The sequence below is a fragment of the Labeo rohita genome, chromosome 8 (genome assembly GCF_022985175.1).
Source record: "Labeo rohita strain BAU-BD-2019 chromosome 8, IGBB_LRoh.1.0, whole genome shotgun sequence".
Taxonomy (NCBI): Eukaryota; Metazoa; Chordata; class Actinopteri; order Cypriniformes; family Cyprinidae; genus Labeo; species Labeo rohita.
In genome coordinates this window covers 21102035-21125114 of record NC_066876.1, presented here as the reverse complement: position 1 = coordinate 21125114, position 23080 = coordinate 21102035, and the positions used below count along the sequence as shown (strand labels likewise).

General features: G+C 35.4%; 1 protein-coding gene across 1 annotated transcript; it reads left to right on the top strand.

The window, feature by feature from the left end:
• The first annotated feature begins 505 nt into the window (after positions 1-505).
• Positions 506-21478, top strand: samd10a (sterile alpha motif domain containing 10a). The gene is made up of 5 exons (XM_051117679.1): positions 506-679; positions 5596-5777; positions 13579-13747; positions 17420-17560; positions 19817-21478. Exons 1-5 carry the CDS (start codon positions 667-669, stop codon positions 19837-19839), a joined length of 528 nt encoding a protein of 175 aa, XP_050973636.1. The 5' UTR covers positions 506-666; the 3' UTR covers positions 19840-21478.
• The last annotated feature ends 1602 nt before the right edge of the window (positions 21479-23080 follow it).

Genomic DNA, 23080 nt, shown 5'->3' with positions numbered 1-23080 from the left:
AAAGGTCAAGGAAATGCATCCCCATAATGTGCATGTTGCCGTTCACAGACTAATTACAGGCTTTGCTTCTCCCACTGGGACGTGAGAGAGAATCAGACGACCGTTTCTCACGAAACACCCCTTTGGTGACAAATATGACGACTAGAAATAACCTAATACACGATGGTAGGGGGTTTCCACGTTAACTGCACATTTTAAATACTTTTTTTTTTTTTTGTAGGTTTAAGAGACGAAGCCCATTTTATATAGGCTATGTTGCGTACACTAAATAACCATATAATGTATGTAATTTATTTACAATATTTAATATACTTAGATGTATGTTAAATTTGTTTATTTTATTTGAGATCATAAATTTTAAATATATGACATAAATTATGTTAAAAAAAATGCTGTTTCTTCACAAAATATGAAAAAAGCTTCATAACAGAGCTGGATGAGGTGAACAGTGCGCGTGGGGAGGCGTCAGTGTGAGAATGAGCAGCGCGATGTGTGTGTACTCTCATATTTTACACTGTGAAGCGCTTGAGTCGATCACTACACACTGGATGTACCTGCTAAAGAAACACCTTTCAAGGCGCCCAAGGTGGAAAATGGGACACTTCAGTTCCCAACTTTTTATCTAATAGGAGTACTGTTTCTTGTTGCAGAGTCTGGATTGTTGACATGGCAGTTGACGGTAATTACATTAATTTTATTTCATTCAAAAAGATGATCGTAGTAGTTAGATGGTACGTTACAAGCTAGATGAATCGATGTATCAGTTGTTCCAGAATAATATTCTCTCTTTAATTTCCTAATGATATGGTTTTGAATGTATCATAATTTGAATTAAATATAAACGTTGAAATTGCGCTCAAGTAGGCAATATTTTTAAGCACATTAGCTATTTGTTTTCCAGTTAAAGGCATATCTGCTCTGAATAAAACAGCCTACAGTGTGATTTGACTAGTTTTAAAGACAGTTTGCTAATTAATGTGTGTGATGACTTAATAATTTTGGGCTTCAATGTGTACAGGATGACAGCCTTTTTATTTTGAATCATTTCAAACAGTCATTTGCTGTTTAAGCAACAAAAACTTAAACCCAACTAAGAAAGCATGTCTTTTTTATTTCCCCAGCTCACCAATAATGAGTGTAAAATGCCAAAATAACTGATTTATTGATTTTTTTTTTAAAGTTTGGGTAAAGTATCTATGATGCTTTTGTTGTGTAAATTTAAAGGTGTTGGCTTGTCCAACATGTCTTTCAAAACCTCAATAGAAAACAGTTTTTTCGTTTCTGTCACGCATTCAAATCCGGAACTGTTTGAAATCACATGAAACTATCTTTAATCTCTTTAGTTTTCTAGTGAACCAGGTACCTGCTGAGCGGTTTGTGTCGCTACACCGCTTTAATGAAGGCTTGCATATTCATTTTCGCATTCATCAGCATAGATAATGAGGCCAAACAGATCTGAAGCAGCTCCAGCTCCACATTTCTCTCTCTCTCTTTCAGTCTGTAGCTCATTACTTCACACAGATGTTGTGTTTCTCTTGCTTCCCCAAGTTCAAACCCCTCATGCTGTTCAGAGATCTCTGGCACACTTGCTTGGTTTCCCACAAGAGACCACATCGTTAGTTCAGTCCAGTGGGTGCAGCAGGTGAGAAAAACACCTTGGCCTGGATTTAATTATGTGCTTCAGGGTATGAAGAGCTGTCATGGTTGATGAATCTCTAGATATAAGGATTTAGATTCATTTTTTTGATTGACACATGTGATGAAATGGGTCACATATGCTTGGCCACGAAGCCAAGCTGTGGCTGTAATCACATATTCAAGATATTCAAATCTAATAGATTGAAGGAATAGTTTAACCTGAAAATGCACATTTTATCATCATGTGCTCACACTCATGTCATTCAAAACTCATACTTTTTTTTTTTATGCTGCTTTTTTCCATACGATGAATCAGAATGATGCAAAAAAATTGTTTAACTTTGATCTGCTCGTCATACAAAGCTATCATTTGAGTTCAGAAGTGTAAAAATATAGAGGTCACATTATAGTCGATTACATTATAGTGCTATTTATCAAGTCTGGAGATGGATAACATCTGGTCACCATTTAGTTTTGATGTACGGAATAGAGCAATATGAACATTTTGATAATTTCTCGTTTTGAAATATTACTCTTTTTATTACGCATTAGCCACTGGACCATATTCATGTAAGAATATTTTATTTTAAGATGGTTGCGGCCTTGAACATAGATAAGCTTTTTAATACAAGAACCGCATACGCTTTTATTAAAAAGTTTGGAGTCAGTAAGATTTTTTTCAATAAATTAAGAGCATTATTGAGCAAGGACACATTAATTGATCAAAAGTGACAGTAAGGACATGTACAATGTTACGAAAGATTTCTGTTTCAAATAAATGCAGTTCTTCTGAGCTTTATTAATGAGAAAAAATGTTTCTTGACCAGATATTGGAATGATTTCTAAAGATCATGTGACACTGAAGACTGGAGTAATGATGCTGAAAAATCATCATACATAAATTGTGTTTTAAGTAGAAAACAGTTCTTTTAAATTGTAAAAATATTTCACAGTTTTACTGTGTTAATGTTCAAATAAATGCAGCTTTGGTAATAAGAAACCTCTTCAAAAAATTCTTACAAACTTGAAACTTCTGTACATCAAAACACTGCTGTCTATAGACTTTTCCATTTCTTCTTTAGTGGGTCAAGAGTAAGGTTTCAAGAGGATATACTGTTTCTTGATTTAGGAGCACATCTTTTTGTGCACGAATAAATAGAAAATAAGGGCAACATCTGTCCAGGACTAACAGGCCTTGACGTGTTTTCACCCTCCAGCCACAGTTGTGCGACATCTCTCTAATGTCTGCTTCAGAGGCACTGTGATGAAAGACTGTGTTCATCTGTGACTCCATCCCAAATGCATTCATACAGGCAGGCATCCCCCATGCACTCTTGATGAGGACGGCCTTTGTAGCCGCCTGTGAGGCTGCAGGGAACGAGAGCAAAAGACATCCTTTTTATCTCATCCCGGCCTCCACCTTCCAACACACACACAAGCTTATAGTCTCTCCCTCTCATCAACTCTTGCTTATTCACACACACACACACACATATATGAAGATAAAATACCATCACACACACTGCCTTGCACAGAGATGACTGATTGTACTCATTTGTGCTAAGACTAAGGTGGTGATTAGAACTGTGAGGTTTTAATGAGCGCATACGCACACCGTCTCTGTCTTTGTCTGTTAATGCACTGGCCTCTTGCAGCTACTAAAAGAAAATCTGCTTATGCTGCCCACTGACTCATTTACAGTCACCAGCCGAGCGAAACTGTGCTGGTCTGCTGTATTGCTTTTAGAAATATGCACATTTTATTTTCACAGTATTACTCTCACCGCTAAATTTATGTATGCTGACTTTTGTGTGTGTGAGTGTGTGTTTTAAAGGGATAGCTCATCTAAAAATGAAAATTCTGTCATCATTTACTCAGGTTGTTATAAACCTGCATGACTCTTGTTCTTTTGTGAAACACGAACAATGATATTTTGAAGAATTTTTCAATGGTTTTGTCCTTATAATGGACAAAATAATATATGGAGGTTTTTGTTTTTTAGGTTTACCCTGCAAAAAACAACACTGAAACATTTTGTTCTTTGGTGTTCCACAAAAGAAAGTATGGGAGCCTGTTTTCCACCATTGAATTTACTTTTTTCTCCAAATTGTGAGATCTAAAATCGCAATTGCGAGATATAAAGTCAGAATTGCAGGATATAAACTTGCAATTCTGACTTTTTTCTCTGAATTGTGAGATATAAAATCGTAATTACGAGTTAAGTCAGAATTGTGGGATATAAACTCACAATTCTGACTTTTTTCTCTGAATTGTGAGATATAAAATCTCAATTGTGAGTTATAAACTCAGAATTGTAAGATATAAAGTCAGAATTGCAGGATATAAACCTGCAATTCTGACTTTTTTCTCTGAATTGTGAGATTAAAAATCACAATTGCAAGTTATACAGTCAGAATTGCGAGATATAAAGTCAGAATTGCAGGATATAAACTCACAATTCTGATTTATTTCTCTGAAGTGTAAGATATAAAATCGCAATTGCAAATTATAAAGTCAGAATTGCAGGATATAAACACAATTCTGATTTTTTTATCTGAATTGTGAGATATAAAATCGTAATTTCAAGTTATTAAATCAGAATTGTGGGATATAAATGAACAATTCTGACTTTTTTCTCTGAATTGTGAGATATAAAATCGCTATTGCGAGTTATTAAGTCAGAATTGCAGGACATAAACTCACAATTCTGACTTATTTCTCTGAATTGTGAGATATAAAATCGCTATTGCGAGTTATTAAGTCAGAATTGCAGGACATAAACTCACAATTCTGACTTATTTCTCTGAATTGTGAGATATAAAATCGTTATTGTGAGTTATAAAGTCAGAATTGTAAGATGTAAAGTCAGAATTGCAGGATATAAACTCACAATTCTGACTTTTTTCTCTGAATTGTAAGTTATAAAATCGCAATTACGAATTATAAAATCAGAATTATGAGATATAAAGTCCAGTTCTGAGGGGGAAAGTCAAGATCTTTTCTCAGAATTGTGAGTTTATATATCACAATTTTTGCTTAATCGCTCGCAATTGTGTGAAATGTGAGTTTTCTCTCTTTCTAAGTTTTTTAAGAGTTTTTTTCTGTCAATTAAACTTTTATATCACAAAATTCTGAAAAAAATATCTGGAAATTCTGACTTTATAACTCGCAATTGTGAGTTTATATCTCAAAATTCTAAGAAAAAACTCAGAATTGTGAGATGTAAACTTGCATTTGCAAGAAAAAAAGTCAGAATTGTAAGTTTAAAAATTGTGGCGGAAACAGGCTTCCATAAGAAAATCAACTACTCCTTTAAAGCTTATTTAGTACCAGGAGGATCCTAGCAGACGTCTTTATTAATTCGATATTCTGTTAACTGTTTCATGAATTATGCTAGTTTTGTCTAGCTCAGCAAGAAGTAATGTTTCTGAGGCGTTTGGTATTTAACAGCACTTAAAGTTTTCCTTCCTGGAAATCTGGAACCTCATATGCTTTTCATTAGATTACCCCACGGGCTACCAATGCTCTGCTTTTTTATCACCCTCTGACACGCTAATGCATAATTTTCCCATTAACTTTGCTGACTAGCGTCTTTAGGTATTATTCTGGGTAGAATCCAAGCCACCCAGTCAGCCGCAGGAGATATGGGTCATTCAAACATGTCTTATTTGCTTTGACTTAAGCCTAAACCTTAAACTCCTCTCTTAACCACCAAAACCTGAATGAAAAACCCATTCCACAGACCTGTAACCACAGCATTTTTGATTAACATAAACACTGAATCTTCTACAAGGCACTAGTCAACATAATGCCAGGCTGCTGACTGACAATGAACAGTGCTGCTGCACATCGTCGTAGTCTATGTCTTTCTGAAAAGAGAAGTGAAAATATAAGTAAAGATGAAATGTGTATATTTAAATAAATGAATAATGCCAAATCTCTCTTTTTCTATCACAGCGGCCTCCAGTTTTACTTTCTGTCGTCCTGCGGTGGAGTACAGGGCTCTTCCAGAAGACTTTAAATATCAGCTGAGTCGTTGTGCAGGTGGAAACCTTACCTGGCATGAGGGGCAAAGCCGCAAAACAGCCGGCGGCCGAACGGTCAAACTACTCCAGCAGCCCGGAACCGAAGGTCTGCAGGTAAGACCAAGAAGGAAATCTTTAACAAATGTCTCAGTCCATCTGAATGTGAGCTTTTTCACATTTTTTAAGGATTTCAGAAGCAGGTGTCATCATAGTTGGGTCAGCTTCTATAGTGGTAAGCGGGAGCGTAACATACATACGCTCCAAACGCAAACATTTTACAATACCATTTCCATGACTTTTCAAAAGACAAACAATATAAAGATTATGGAAGTCCGAACAGAAAAATATTTTTCTATATAAATAAATTACCAGCAGTATTTCAGCCAAAAATTACTTCACCCAAAAATGAAAATTCTCATCAAAATATCTTAAATTATGTTCTGAAGATGAACAAAGGTCTTCTGGGTTTGGAACGACATGAGGGTGAGTAATTAATGACAGAATTTTCATTTTGGGTGAACTATTCCTTTATCTAGTTTTTTGTAATTTGATGCCAGGGTATATAGTGTTATAACTGATCCTTCACAAGCCATGCCGCTCTCACACTACACATCATGCTCTCAGGTAGTAAAAAACACACTGCGGAGCAAAAAGGAAACTGACAACATGCTGACAAACAGGACAGAGCAGGTTACTTCTGGTATGAAGCAAGGTCTCAGCTTTTTAAATTTTGTAATTTTTATAGAAATTCAAACAATAAATACCATTTTGTGGGTCTTAAATGTGTTCTGACAGACGAGACACTATATTGCCTCAGTTCAAGCCACACGTGAACTGCTCGTCTTTTCGTATTTACTTAAAGTGCAAAGTAAACATGAATGAACATCAGAAAGTTTTTTATTTCAACTGCATAAAGACGTAAATACACAACATTTTCTAAGTTTAAGTCCAATGAAGTTAAAGGAGAAGTCCACTTCCAGAACAACAATCTACAGATAATGTACTCACCCCCTTGTCATCCAAGATGTTCATGTCTTTCTTCAGTTGTAAAGAAATTATGTTTTTGGAGGAAGACATTTCAGGATTTTTCTCCATATAATGGACTGATATGGTGCCCCGAGTTTGAACGTCCAAAATACAGTTTAAGTGTGGCTTCAAATGATCCCAAATGCGGTTGTAAATGATCCCAGCCGAGGAAGAAGAGTCTTATCTATCGAAACTATCAGTTATTTTCATAAAAATAATACAATATTCTGCAGTGATGTAGAATGATTTTGAAATGATGTTTGAAGTTGAGGGAGAAAATACAATCAGAGTTCAGGGAGAGTAAAACAAGACGAGCGTTTGAGATTAAAAAGTATTTAAATTGTATTTTTTTAATGAAAATAACCAATCGTTTCGCTAGATAAGACCGTTTTTCCTCGGCTGAGATCATTTACAAGTGCATTTGGGATCATTTGAAGCCGCATTTAAACTGCATTTTGGAAGTTCAAACTCGGGGCACCATAGCAGTCCATTATATGGAGAAAAATGCTGAAATGTTTTCCTCAAAAAACACAATTTCTTTATGACTGAAGAAAGAAAGACATGAACATCTTGGATGGCAATTAGGTGAGTACATTATCTGTAAATTGTTGTTCTAAAAGTGGACTTCTCCTTTAATCTACTCACCAGTCTGATTTGTTTGTCAGACAAGATGTCGGATTCAGTATTATGACTGGTCAGATCACTTGTCAGTCAAGCTCTTTGCAAATGGTCAATGGTACATTACAATTTTTAAAATGAAAATATATAAAACTTTGCCACATTCATGACGTTAATAACTGTGGAAACAACGTCATTGCAGTCTGTGATAAAGAGTCTATTGTCTTTTTATCAGAGCTGGTGTTTTAAAAGTCGCACTGAGCATGAAAAACACTACATTCCTCTTCTTAAGATTATATAATAAAGATAAGACTGAAGCCAAGTGTTTTTTTATCATGTATTCCTTCTATCAGCTTGAAATTATAATCATTTTGTATCTCATTAACATGACTTAATTATACAAATCAAAGCTTTTTCTAGTGCACTTTCACACGATGTTGAAATTGATCTCAAGAGGACATTGAGACAGACCAAGCTACTCAAAAATGTAGCTAGCTGATTACCATATTCATATATCATATAAAAGGACAAGAATTTGTGCGCTAATATAATGTATGTATTGCTCGCCTTTCAGAAATGCACTTGTATGAAAACCTGTGCATTAAGGTGGAGGAGGGGGATTTGGCTACAAAACGCTTCCTTTCTCTCTCCAGCCATCAATCTTTCCATCCATCTAAAAGCGTGTTTAGTTTGTAGAGATTTAGTAAGATGCTCTTAGGCCAGCGGGTAGAGAAAAGAGAGACCACTCTCCGCAGAATGGCTTTAAAAAGCCTTGTGGGCCTCAGGTCACATGGGCACTACTGATTTGAGCACTGAGAGCAAAGATATGGGTCGTAATGTGTGTTTTTAACTTCATTTGATCTTCCGCATTAGCATATTAACGAAGCAAGTGCCTCTACTCGGCTCTGCAGAGCTTTGTGGGTCAAAGTCAGTCTCGCCCGCGCAATTAGACCTCTAGATTTTACAACAGGTTTGCACATGCTAATTAGACCCAAACCTGATTATGTTTAACTGATATAGATAAAATTATCTTAATGAGTTTGTGTTCTGCCTTTAATTAATAGTATTCAAAAGTAATTACTTGAGGCAAATCCAGTGTTCTGTGGTCATTTCCATTTTCTTTTGTATTTTATGTTTTTCTAGTGCTAAATTAGTTTTTTATCTGCTCAGTGAAATTAGCAGAGGTGCTGTTCAATTGGTAATTTTATGTTTAGTGGATTAAATGTGAGGGTTTAAACAATTTTTTGCGAAATTAAAATGTTGCTAACACATTAGAAACAAGCCGCCTTTTTTTAAAAAAAAATATTTTTACATAGGGTCACTAAGATTTTAAAGTATTTTTGAAAGAAGTCTCTTCAGAGTCTTTCTTTTATTCTTTAATGAATAGAAAGATTAAACGAACAGTGGTGATATTAGATATTGTTTTTTAATGAAATATAATGTTTAATGCGTTCATCTGTTTACTTCACGTCTTAAACAACAATGCAGCTTCCAAATCGTTCCCAAGTCTTGCTTTTTGCCAGAGTAATTGGAAGAGGAACACCAGACTTAAGGTGAACCTTCTGAACTTCGGTTTAAATTTGTTGCATTTTGCTGAACCGGATCAGAGCGCAAAGGTTCAGACTGTTTGCCTTTGATTTTCCAAAAAGTGAATTTATGATCAAAAGCTTGGCGTGATCAGACGTCTATGTTAATTTATTCCTCATGAAAACCCCAAACAGGAGCTGATGAGATCCTAACTAACCTCTGCACTTTTTGGCCTTAATTTAAACCATCGTTAATGAATGGTGAACCTTGTTAGCCTCTTCTTAAAGTGACAGGAGAAAGAAACAGCTCCGTTTTATCTCTTCCCCTAATGGCTTCATACACAAATCCTTTGTTCATCGCAGCTACACTTGTTAGTATTTTTCTCAACAATGCAGGTTTGTGTATCTCAGTACATGAAAGATTCACTGACATCTCACCACACAGTGTGCTCTTCCCAGAAAAAAAAAGTGCGAACAAAGAAGAAAGAAAAATAAAAAACGGCACTTTTATCACAAATCTTTTCTCACTTTCATCAGCTCTGTTGTGATTGTCTATAAACTTTGCCAAGACACGCTACTTTCCGCAGACATGTCATCGCATAATGATCAAAGGAGAAAAGAGGAACTCAGTGCCTGTTGACTATTTGTAGTCAAAATGTCACTGTTAGGTATGCATTTGTGTACTGGGGGCAATTTTTGATGAGTAGGGTTTGTATCTTCTCATTATTGTGCTCGCACTGATCCTCTGGGGTCTTTGTGAATGGAACGCATACTGTAAATAATTAATGTTGTACATTTAAGGGGTGCGAATTCTTCTTTCACTGACAGTTCCTGTAATGTATAGAAGCTCTCTATAGCATTGCCTATAGAGACATTGCAGAGTAAGACGGATTGTACCAGCTTTTCTATATCGCATGTCACCGAGTGTTCAAGAGAGAATCTCAAAATAATGAGCATTAAAATAAGGAAACTTTGACAGCTACTTAGTCAGATCCATTTATAAGACACAAGCAAAAGAAGTTAATGTTTTACACAGAGAGAAGGTACTTAAAAAGATGCAAATGTGACAGTGGCATGCCTGATAGTCTCATTTACAAGGATTTAAAGGGATAGTTCACCCAAAAACCTGTAAGACCTTTGTTCATCTTTGGAACACAAATTAAGATGTTTTTGATGAAATCCAAAAGCTTTCGGACCCTGCATAGACAGCAACGCAACTGACACGTTCAGGGCCGAAAAAAGGTAATAAGGACATTATTCAAAGTTCATGTGACTTTATTCAACAATTTCTTCTTTTCGTCGTGGTACTTTTGTGAACATGCGACAGAGACTGACGCGGAAGAGAAGACATCATTGAATAAAGTTGTTATTTATGTTTTCTATTTGTGCACAAAAAGTTTTCTCGTAGCTTCATAACATTACAGTTGAACCACTTACGTCACATGGACTATTTCTTCTCTTTCTGGCCTTTGAATGTGGTAATTACATTGCTGTCTATAAAAGGTCAGAAAGCTCTCAGATGTCATTAAAAATATCTTCATTTGTGTTTTGAAGATGAAGCAGGTCTTACGGGCAGTGATAGGAATAACGGTGTTATTACTATTACTTTTTTCCGTAACAAGTAATTAAACAAATTACTGTTTACCAGTTACAACGACGTTACCATTACTGATAATAAAATGCCGCGTTACTATAATTTTCGCATTGCGTTCTTCTTCTAAGGTAAATTCTGGCTTATTCCTTTCAGCTTGTCTTCTTCCAGAAACGAAAAGTAGCCGAGATGAACTTGATGAATGTTCACGCTTACAGAGGTGATGTGGGTGGTTACCTACATGTCAACGCGTCTCAGATGCATCTTTAAAATTTGAAAAGCGGAGCCACTTATGGGCGAGATTACATTAGAGATGAGTTTAGCCTGGAAAAAATGGAGCTTGTGTTGCTATCATACAAATTACTTTATCAGACAATATTTGTTTGCAACGTGACTTACTTCATTTAAAAGTAGACATTTCAAATCTATACATATATTTCTCATGTCTGTGAGGCATGTATTTGCAGAGGTTGAGGTTGTTTTATTTACATGTCTGTGGAGAGGTGATGGAGAATGAGACCTCAGAGAGCACACCATTTTTAATTTACAAAAGCACATTCTTGTTATTATGACCAGAGGTCGCGTTAACCGAAAATTGTCCGTCATTGACGGAATTTTTTTTATCATTTTCTGAAAAATCTCAAGGCTGATTACACTGTGGGCGATCAGTAAAGTTTTAGCTGTAATTTCCACCCCTGTCCAGTTGGTGGTGAGTCCGCTCCAGTGTGGCAGCAGAGCACGGGATCCAGAACAAAAACAAAACTGTCACGAATGTTTTCCTATGCGTTTGATTAGGCACAGACGAGAACACAAGCTACAACGATATGTCACTCCACATTGAAGAGCGTCAAAATGGTATTTATTGCTTGAAACTCCTAATGAAATGGACAGAATTTGAAATCTGACACTTTTTTATATCAAAAGTAACACAATGTCTAGCCTATTGCTATTTATTGGAAGGAAGACACACTACGGTTCATTCATCAACTGAAAACGGCATAGACCAAAAGATCAATTGTGATTTAATAATCAATATTGGTTTTGTTTTTGTTTACACAGCCCTAGGGTATTTTGTTGTTTTTAAACATTGCGCTATCGTCCTGTAGGTTCATGATTAAAAATGAAAATGTGAACAAAAATAAAAGCAATTAAATGTGTTATTCTAATTAAAATATGAAAATTAAAATGACGGGTAATAATAGATTATGATGGAATTTTTACGACCCTGTCCGTCAAAGTGACAGACCGTGTTCTAGCGCAACCCCAATAACGTGCTATTTAGCCCCTGGAAGGTGTTTCTCACATTGTCCCACAGCAACATTAAAATAGTGTACACTAGGGTCCAATGTTTTATTCATTTACCAAATTTAATTTTGGGGGCACCAAGTTATTTTTTAAAGTAACACAATAGTTACTTTCCCTGGTAGTTACTTTTATAATGATGCAACTCATTTACTATTTGTGAGAAGTAACTAGTAACTATAATTACTTTTTTAAAGTAATGTGCCAACACTGCTTACGCGTTTGGAATGACATGAGGGAGAGTAATTAATGATAGAATTGTCATTTTTTTAAAAATTGTTCTACAGCCATGAAGGGACCGCAGTGTTCTAATGCCCTACAGAGACAGTTGCTGGGGAGATGTGCATCCTCTCCCAGACCAGCTGAGTGGAACAGTCACTTATTCAGCTTATATGTGTGCATGCATGCATGCATACATGTATGTGCACGTGCAAAAATGTATGTGTGCAATTTCCCGCAGTTGCAGAAGAAAGAATTCCCCACTGCCCTCAAGGGCAAACACAGCAAAAGCATAGAGTAGAAAGTTGCCTGAGGGAGAAAGAGAGAGAGAGAGAAGTAGAGATGGGGCAAAAACTGTGAAGGAGAAAGAAAATTGAAGATGAACTTGAGGGATGGGGTACAGATGGCGGCAAATGGCTTAGAAAAACAAAACAAATAGAGGGAGAAGTGGGGAAAATGGAGGGCTGTGATTTTGTGAGGATAAATGACTTAATGAAATGGAACACTGAGGAAAGGGAAGAAAATATGCAAAGCACAGGGAATGAAACTATTTGTGAAACAAGTACCCAGAATTTACAGCAACCTAGCACATTAGAAAATCGTAAAATATAATATATACATAGTATCATAATACATTTATTATAAGAGCTTACCTCCAGTTTTTGGATCACTTTGTAAGGTTTATGATATTATGTTTATTAATACCATTAAAATGTTTAGGGTCGGTTGATTTGTTATGTTTTTGAAAAAAAGTGTCTGATGCTCATTAGTTTTATCAAAAATATTTATTCTAAAATGCTGATTTGCAGGTCAGGAAATATTTCTTATTATCATTGCTGAAAACAGCTGTGCTGCTTAATAAGCATTTATTTGAAATAAAATCTTTTGTGACTTATAAATATTTTCACTGTCACTTTTAATCAATGATTTTCTTTCAAATAAAATCTAACTGACCCCAAACTTCTAAACTGTAGTGTAAATATTAGCAATGCTTTTTTGGTGTCACAGTAAACAAACATCATAATTTTGTATGTCACAGATTTAAACTCAATTTCATTAGCCCTCATAAACTTTCACTGGCTGTAGATGTGGATGATTTGCTGGAATCGTCTTTGCTGGATGATTTTGTATAATTACTCTGTGATCATATGGAAGTGTGTGATGAAGGTCAAGCGAGTGTTACTGTGGCTCGTGTCACTAGCGCAGCCATTGTGACGAATGCTAATCATTCTAGAATGGCCTTCATTTATACAGCTCGATGTGCAGAGTCATGGCCGTGTCCGTTAGGCAGCCAATCAGATGGCTGTGTGAAATGAAAACATCCATCTTAATCACTGCCGGTGCATGACATGGAACACAGTTATTTAAAAAAAACAACAACAACAATGTATATTTCCCAGAGGTCTTAGCATGGGGGAGAGATGTTTATCTGTTTATATTCTTTTTTGTTTATTATTCTGCTAGAGATTGGTTTCAAATTAGTAGTGCTATAAAAAGTTGCGCATTCAAGCATGGAAGGACTCCAGAAGGACGCATACAATTCAGCCACATTTTGAAATTGTGTTTTTCTCTGCCAGTTCTCTGTGAAATGCGTATTTAAATTAGTTTCCCTGTCTATTTCTTTCTCTTTCAGATACGTTCGGGTGAATCGTACTCTGTTTACCACACCAGCCCCACCTTGCCGTGTCTCTCCAGGCCAGTGGTTTTGTGGTCTCAGCAGGATGTGTGCAGATGGCTGAAGAAACACTGTCCGCACAACTACTTGACCTACGTTGAAGCCTTCTCCCACCATGCCATTACAGGTGTGTTATCCAACACAAAACAAAAGAAACTATTGGAGTTATTGTATGGAATTGAATTGATATTAGATATTATTCAAATGGAACTGCATTCTGTGTAAAATCTCACATCTCACAGTGACCCTGCACAAAATCATTTTTAAAAAAAAGTACCACATGCTCAGCAGTTAGACCAATCTCTTGACACCAACACATCTACTATATCTCATATGGTATGACAGAAGCATTACCCTTTTAGCTGAAGGTCAGCCAACCTGTGCTCATCTACTTTTCCAAAAATATGTGTCTTGTCATAGAACTGGTATATTTCATTCTCAATCCCTAAATTTACAGTGCTTTAGTCTTTCATGCTCTATTTTCAATATTCTAGAAAAATGTAAATGTTGTAGCTAGGGGTCAACCGATATGTGTTTTTAAAGATTACACATCAAGTAGACCGATAACCGATATTTTGAACCGATATACTGTTTTGGATCAGTAAGTTTTTTTTATGTTTTTTAAAGGGGTTGCGTCGGATGCTAAGTTCACTTTTACATGTTGTTTAAACAATAATGTGTGTTGGCAGTGTATGTACCCATCTACCCTATAATGATAAAAATCCATGCAGTGGTTTTTAATTAATCTGTAAAAATAATATTCCCTTTTTCATATCGAGCCTTTCTTAGATGCCTGTTGTTGTGGCGTCACACCCACACCTCAGATCAGTTGTAACCTCCATGTTTTAATGCCGGAGCAGGGATGTAAGTTAGACAAGAATTGAGCGATTGAGGTGTTGTGTTGCTGGATGTAATAATGAACATAGTGGTCGTCTCCACTATTTACTCCCGACATCTGAACCGCTGAAGATGCAGTGGATTATGTTTGTTTGTGAAGGGAATGCACCTCCCGATCTACACATATCATGTCTTTGTTTGCGCAAATCATTCATGATTCAGCTTCACTTACAGCAGAAGTGAGTATAAGCGTTTTTTAATGAATCTTTGCAATCGTCTTTCTTAATAATGTGCTAGTTAGGAAGTTTAGTGGCTAAACGCGGCTAAATGCGGCTAAAGTAAACAGGCTCGTCTCTCCACAGCGAGAAGAGAGGGGTGGAGCGAGCAGAGCTCATTTGCATTTAAAGCAGCCTTGACCAGAATGAGAGGATTTTTGCAGAGCTGATTTTGGTTTGAGCAGATTTTGGCAAGGTAAAAAGGGTGTTGTTTTACACAACCATTGAGAATTTTTAACCAAAGTATATTATAGACTTTTCATTAAGACCCTAAAGAATCATATCAACTTGTGGAAAATGGGCATCCGATGACCCCTTTAATGCTCATTAAGGCTGCATTCAACTGATCAAAAATACAGGAATGTAATATTGTGAAATATTATTATGATGTAACAGAACATTTTTCTATTTTAATATACATTAAAATCTAATTTATTCCTGTGATCAAAGCTACTTTTTCTGCATCATTACTTCAGTATTTCCTTCAGAAACCTGTGATACTTTTTTTTCAGGATTCACTGATGAATAAAAAAGTTAAAAAGAACAGCATTTATTTAAAATTATTTTATTTTTAAATTATATTGAATTAAATAATTTTTATTCAGCAAGGACGAGTTAAATCAATAAAAAAGTGACAGCAAAGACTTATATTGTTAGAAAAGATTTATATTTTGAATAAATGCTGGTTTTTTTTACTTTTTATTCATCAAAGAATCCTGAAAAAAGTATCGCAGGTTCCAAAAGAATATTTGGCAGCACAACATAGATAATTCTAATAATAAATCAGCATATTAGAATGATTTCTGAAGGATCGTGTGACACTTAAGACTGGAGTAATGGCTGATGATAATTCAGCATTGCATCACAGGAATAAATTATATTTTAAAGTATATTCAAATCAAAACCATTATTTTATATTTTAATAACATTTTGCTAAATTTTACTGTTTTGAACAGTAAACTTTAAACTTTTAAACTAAAGAGTATATCTCTGGTGTAAAAATTGAAATTTATGTCAAAATTAAGAATAACAAGGTCTCTGACAAAAAACTTTCTTCAAATGCTTTTAAATTATTTTATTGGCAGATCATTTTAGAAAATGACCGATACCGATAATCATAAAAATGCTTAATATCGGCACAGATAATCGGCCAGGCCTTACACAAAACCTTTAAAAGTATGAAATTAGAAATCTGCCATCTATGTTTATAGACATTTAATTTTGTTTTTGAGCCATTCATCTGAGACATTTATTATTTTCCCTCATGATACAGGAACATGTACAGTCCCAAAACTCTCATTAGCTAATTGCCTGAGCTGTGAAAAACAAGAAAAATGTGTTAATTTCAAGCCTTTTAAGTGTGTATGAAAAGAATTGGGCACTGGAAAACATATCTACTGTCATGTAATATCATATAATGATACTAGTGATATCTACAACACTGTTCAAAAGTTTAAGGTCAGTGCATTTTTTAAAATAGCACTTATTCAGCAAGGTACATTCATTTTAATTAAAAGTGGTGTAAAGACTTGCATTGTGACCCCCCAAAAAAAAAACAAATTTAAATAAATTTTGTTCTTTTCAGCTTTGTATTCATCAAATAATCCTGCAAACTGTATCAGTTTCCACAAAAATATTAAGCAACACAACTTTGATAATAACAATTGATGAAATGATAATAGTGTTTAATGAATATATAATAAGGAAATGTTTCTTGAGCACCAAATTGACATATTAGAATGATTTCTGAAGAATCATATGACACTTAAGACATAAGAAATGGCTATAACAGTTAAAATTGTAATAATATTTCACAATATTATAATTTTACTGTATTTTTCAATACAATATATCAAATTAATGCAGCTGAGTATAAAAGACTTTCAAAAACATTATACATTTTACTGACCACAAACTTTTGAATGGTAGTGTATGTGTTTTTGCCAAAAAATTAAGTTGGAAATAATAAGGATTTTTTTATTGGCCATCAGTGGAGAAAGCTGCAGCCAGTTGGATTTTTTAAGCTAGGACTCGCTGGCCATACTGATATCCTTCATTATTATTTTACCATGTTTTTCTTGGATTTGAAGAATTATGGTGTGAATATGCGATTCATGTCTGAGCGTGTCACGGGGTCCCACTCACACGCTAGCGCTTAGACCACTGCTTCTCCCACTCACTCCTTGAGCACTCTCTTGCTCACTAGGGACCCGAATGGCTTCCCGTCCCCCACAATTCCTCTCTTTTCTCTCGGTGGACACAAAGCATCAAGATCACAGACACCCTGGGTGAGATCCTTAGAAAAGGAAATGGAGAGAAAAGGAATATAGGGAGTTAAAAAACATGCGGACAAAAGACAGGCGGAGTGTTTTTTCCTGCAAGGCGTTGGACTGAAGTGTTTAGAGTCACAGCACGAGAGGCTCAGTTGGAAATAAAGTGGGAAATGAACCCGGGGCGGCCCGTGCCCTCAGGCAGCAGTTTCACACAGCATGTTACCATAGTCACACATGCAAAGATCACTGGGAACACAGAGATAATAACCTTAGGCAGATTTGCAATGCTGTAACTTGTTTATTGCTGCCAGCAAAACTGTGCATACATAATGCAGAGGCTCTGCAGAGATTGTGTGTTTCCAAGGAGCTCATGTCGAGTGAAATTGTCTCTCTCTGTCACTTTGTCTTTGTCAGGTCGTGCTCTCTTGAGATTGAATGGCGAGAAGTTAGAGCGGATGGGTTTGGTTCAGGAGACTCTCAGACAAGAGCTTCTCCAGCAGGTTCTGCAACTACAAGTACAAGAGGAAGGGCGCAACTTACAGCTGCTAAGCAGAGGTGTGTGTGTGTGTGTGTGTGAATAAAGAGCAAAAATGAGGAAGAAATATTCTGCAGCAGGTGGCATGACCTAAAAGCGATAATGTGAGCATAATGGAAAATAAAAGTTATGGCGGTTTGGTGTATTTGTGCCAATTTATCTTTCCCTAGCATTTTATTTTGTGCTTTAGTGCAGGGTTTTTTTACATTTTTTGATTTCTGGGATGCCAAATATGTTGAGCCTCTTGCAAGAGACACCCTTTCCAACAACATAAGCCAAAAGAAGTGATTAAAATAATATTTAGGAAATATTTAAATGTGTTTAGTTGGCTACATCTTTTTTTACTCATTGTTGGAGTCATGTTAGATGAATTAAACTGAAGAAAAATATGAAACTAGTGCTGTCATTAAAACTAAACAATCAGTGTGCACACGGTATAAAAGTTGTTTATCTGTTTATGAATGTTTATGACTGTAATTTTATGAACAGTCTGTAGTAATGAATAAAAATTGTGACCCTGGACCACAAAACCAGTCATAAGGGTCAATTTTTCGATTTTAGAATAGGACAATATTTGGCCAAGATACAACTATTAGAAAATCTTGAATCTTGGGGTGCAAAAAAATCTAAATATTGAGAAAATCACCTTTAAAGTTGTCCAAATGAAGTTCTTAGCAATGCATATTACTAATCAAAAATTCAGTTTTGATATATTTACTGTAGGAAATTTACAAAATATCTTCATGGAACATGATCTTTACTTAATATCCTAATGATTTTTGGCATAAAAGAAAAATCAATAATTTTACATTACATAATTGCACTATACAATGTATTGTTAGCTGTTGCTACACATATATCTGTGCTACTATTTATTCCTGTGATGGCAAAACTGAAATTCTAAATTCTATTTTTTTATTTTTATCTATGTTGAAAACAGTGAAAGATTTTTTTTCAAGATTCTTTCATGAATAGAAAGTATAATGTAACATTATAAAAGTCTTTACTGTCACTTCTGATCAATTTAATGCATCTTTAAAGTATAAATTAAAAAACAAATCAGTAACACCTGACAATAAGGTGTCATTTGTTAACATTAGTTAATGTATTCACTAACATGAACGAACAGTAAACAGTACATTTATTACACTATGTGTTAATCTTTGTTAATGTTAGTTAATAAAACTACAGTCGTTCATTGTTAGTTTATGTTAGCTGTCAGTGCATTAACTAATGTTGATTTTGTGTGATTTTAAGAATGCATTAAAACACTACCAGTCAAAAGTTTTTGAACAGTAAGATTTTTAATACTTTTTATAAAAGTCTCTTCTGCTCACTAAGCCTGCATTTGTTTGATCCAAAGTACAGCAAAAACAGTAAAATTTTGCAATATTTTTACTATTTAAAATAACAGTTTTTTACTTGAATATATTTTAAAATAAAATTTATTCCTGTGATTTCAAAGCTGAATTTTTAGCATCATTACTCCAGTCACATGATCCTTCAGAAATCATTCTAATATTCACTGTTCAAAAAATATTTATTATTATTATGTTGAAAACAGAGTATAATTTTTTCAGGTTTCTTTGATGAATATAAAGGTCAGAAGAACAACAGTTATCTGAAATAGAAATCTTTTCTAACACTATAAATGTCTTTATCATCACTTTTGATCAATTTAAGCATCTAAATAAAAGTATAAATTCTAAACCCCAGACCAGCAAATCAGCATATTAGAATGATTTCTGGTGCATCATGTGACTGGAGTAATGATGCTAAAAATTCAGCTTTAAAATCACAGGAATAAATTACATTTTAAAATATATTCAAATAGAAAGCAGTTATTTTAAATAGTAAAAATAATCCACACTATAACTGCTTTTGCTGTATTTTGGTTCAAATAATTGCAGGCTTGGTGAGTCGAAGAGAATTCTTTAGAACACATTACAAATATTAACATTAAAAAACGTTTGACTGGCAGTGTAGATGCTAAAATTAACTAAGGTTAATCAGTTCTGTGGAAGTATTGTTTATATTCAGTTCAATGTAGTTAACTAATGAACCTTCTTGTAAAGTGTTACTAAAAAATCTTATTGCCCTTGACTTTTGAGTCATAGTGTATATTAAAACTCAAAGAGAAAACTGCCTCCTCAATTTTAAAGTCCACCAAATATAGCACTGATATGTGTGTAGGTTGCCTTTGAAGAACTATTCTGAGATATTTTAGGTTCATTCATGCTTTTTCTCTCCATCCCTCACTTCCCTTTCTTTTCCAGGGCTCTCCGGAAACCTGTCATAGCTTCAACCATGCGTGGGGCAGTTCTAACAGACTGGCTGCACTCTGAAGGGACATCAATGTGTCTGGTCAGGCTGAGGCCAGAGACATTTGACTGGAGCTGTCATGGACTGGGACACGGGGACAGGTTTCAGTTATACAGCTCAACCCCCATATTCTCACTACGCTTAAAGAAAACTCACACCAGATGAGACCTGCAAAGGGAGCTTTCGTGTGCATCCATGATTTATCCACCCCAAATCTGCTTCGAAATGGAAACATAAAATGCAGAGGAATCTTGAATGCTTATATCTGATAAAGCTGGACCAGCTGGCTGTACCAAAGCTCCCTGGATTTTGTAAAAACTCAGATCGGCTTTAAAGTCTACAAGACATTCTATGTCTGGTAAATCTGTCAGAACTTATGAACTTTTGCCCACAGAAACAGGCTTGCTAACTATTTTCTGCTGGAATGTGACCTTGCCAGACTTGCCAGCAAACGTGCCCGTCAAGATTGTGGAACTACGTAAGCAAAATGTGTCTGGTTCCTGCAGGTGTTCCAGGAATCATTTCACATTAGAGATGAAGCTAAATAATTCAAACCTGCATTTGTACTGTAAACCGAACTAGACGGCCTGTTTTAGTGGGTTTGATTTTTTTCTTAGTTGCTTTTTAACTTAAGATGATTCTGTTTCTGGGAATGCAAAGATAAAATGCGTCCAAACTAGTTCCCCATTTGACAGTGACGACAGCATTTTCACTGAAATGATAAGTATCTTTGGCCACAAAAGGCTGTGATTATGTTGTATAAATTACAAAGCTTTGTAAGTGTCTGAGAACTGCAGATGACACATGTAAAAAACAGATGACGTGCTGCATTGTAGACTCAAAAAAGACTCAAGTGTGGACTTGCCCAAAGGACCACATCAAAACATCAAGATGATACAGTGTGACAACCTGAAAGTGGTTCGGGACACGCAAAACTGCACAGAACTGTATTCATGCATTATTATGTGGAGAGTTTTATGTGTTATTATTTAAGGAGTCTGATTCTTTAATTTGGATTAAGTGTTGTGACACCATGACTCAGTTTGTGATATATTAGATTTGATTATATATTTCCTGTCAGTGTTAGGCAGAAACATTCCTCTAATACAGTGGGAAGTGAATTGGTTTCTAAGATGTTTTGAAAGACACTTTACAGGCAACAGTTTTCTACTGAAAAAGGCTAAACTACAGCCACAGTTCGGATTACACAATGTGCTTTTACCCAAGGGCAGTGCTGTTCATGTTAAACCTGGATTGTACATTTCCAGAATGCACTGTCACATTTTCACATGACATACCAAAAGAAACATTTGCATTTTGTCACATATATTTGTATGGTTTCCAGAGACCGTTCTAATTGATCACAAATGTTGTATATTAAATTGTGATTTTAACATTTAAATGAATCATGTGCATATTTGTATATCTGACACTCCATACAGGTAATTTTGCTTCTCACATTTTACATTTAAAAAGTTCTATTCTAACGTTATACATGACAGGTTGTTTGTGATTGTTATGAAGCAACTTTTTTCCCCATTTCTTTTTATACTTTTTGAGTATGTGTGTGATATGGGAATTCGTTCAGAGATAACAATACTCCAAACAAACTGGAGCTCAAGCTGTTGTGCACTTTTTATTTAAAATAAAGCAAGCCTGCACAACTTTCATCATTAATTTTTAAAGAGATTGTGTTTTCGTTCTCTGTAATTATTTGTTTTATTTGGGTCATTCCTACATTTCAGTGCCTTTTGAGCTTTGAAAAAAGAAAACTAGTTTATAAAAGCGGGTTTGTTTCATCATAAAAAGAAAATGCTCTAGTCGTACAGTTCATGAACTTACTAAATATTATTTACAAAACAAACTTTTAAACTTCGGAAACTTGGACTACAACAATTATAGAGAAGTGACTTTGCGTACAAATCATTCAGCAGTTACTCTCCGAGTAATGTTAACCACATAAATTATTTATAAATCTATAGAGGGTTTGCACTTACGTCACAGTTTGGTCAGTTACTCCAATGCGTGGCCATATTGGCGATACTCGGATGTAAACAATAGCATCGATCGCACGGTTGCTGCACTACTGAATACGTTGTTCTGCTAATTTATGCTGTCTAAGTCACGGAAAAAAACGTTTGGAAGTTGCTAAATCATATAGAGAAGGACTTAGTAAGCAGAAAATTGTGCATATTTTGACAAACTAAAGTAAATAGGTGGTAAAGATACATACGAGCAGTATAAATTAAGATATTTGCCTAATATTTCACCTACCTGAATGGTTCAGTTGTATGGTTTAATTTGGCCAACCACAAACGCCTTTTGTTCCTCAGATAGTTTTTTGCACTCTTCTCCTTGATTTGTTGTAACTTTTGGCAGTTTATAGTACTCCAAATGTTTTAGTACAGCCCAAAACATGACAATAATTGACCATTTTCAGCAGCAATTATCAGCAAAAATTGCCAGTTGCGTTCGGTTCAGTGGCATTGTTTACATTCAGTGCTGCCAATATGGCAGATTAATGGCGCATTGTGAAAACACTCACCATAGTGAATTAGGCTTTCAGGTTGGCCTACTAATGTCAGAACTGAAGAGGTAATTTGAGGCTAACATAAAAAAAACATATTAATTCTTTTCAATCAGCCCCTTAAACCACTCATTTAAGCCACGGTAATGACACTTTATGGCATATCTTTGGTCTTAAATACACTGAATTGTAAGAATGACCTATGCCAGTCACAGAGCGGTACGAAACTACATTTCCCATAATGCGTTTCGCGAGGTATTAACAGCTGACAGTCGAGTCCCGCTTCATGGCGAGTCGGATGTGAGTGGAGAGTTTTGTGTGTGAGATGGAGTACAGGAGGAAAAACTCAAGCCGATCGAACAGGTATCACAATACAGCTGTCTGCGATCCACCTTTTATTCTACAAACATAGATAAATGATAATGAAAAGCGTCAACGCGTTTTGACGCAGGTGCACCTCTGACGTTGCTATCTGACGACCCATATCAAGCCAATTAATCATTTTTTGGAATGGTACGGAACGGTTATTCATACTGTGGAATACAGCGTTCCATCGTTCTGATGATGAAAGAAAATTCATTATCATAAGAACATAAATCAACCCTGCGTTAGTTAACCCCCTTCCTTTCCTCCTGCCCCAGTTTCAGCAGGCGGCTGCTGCGCGCTAATGACGCGTTATTATTATAATGAA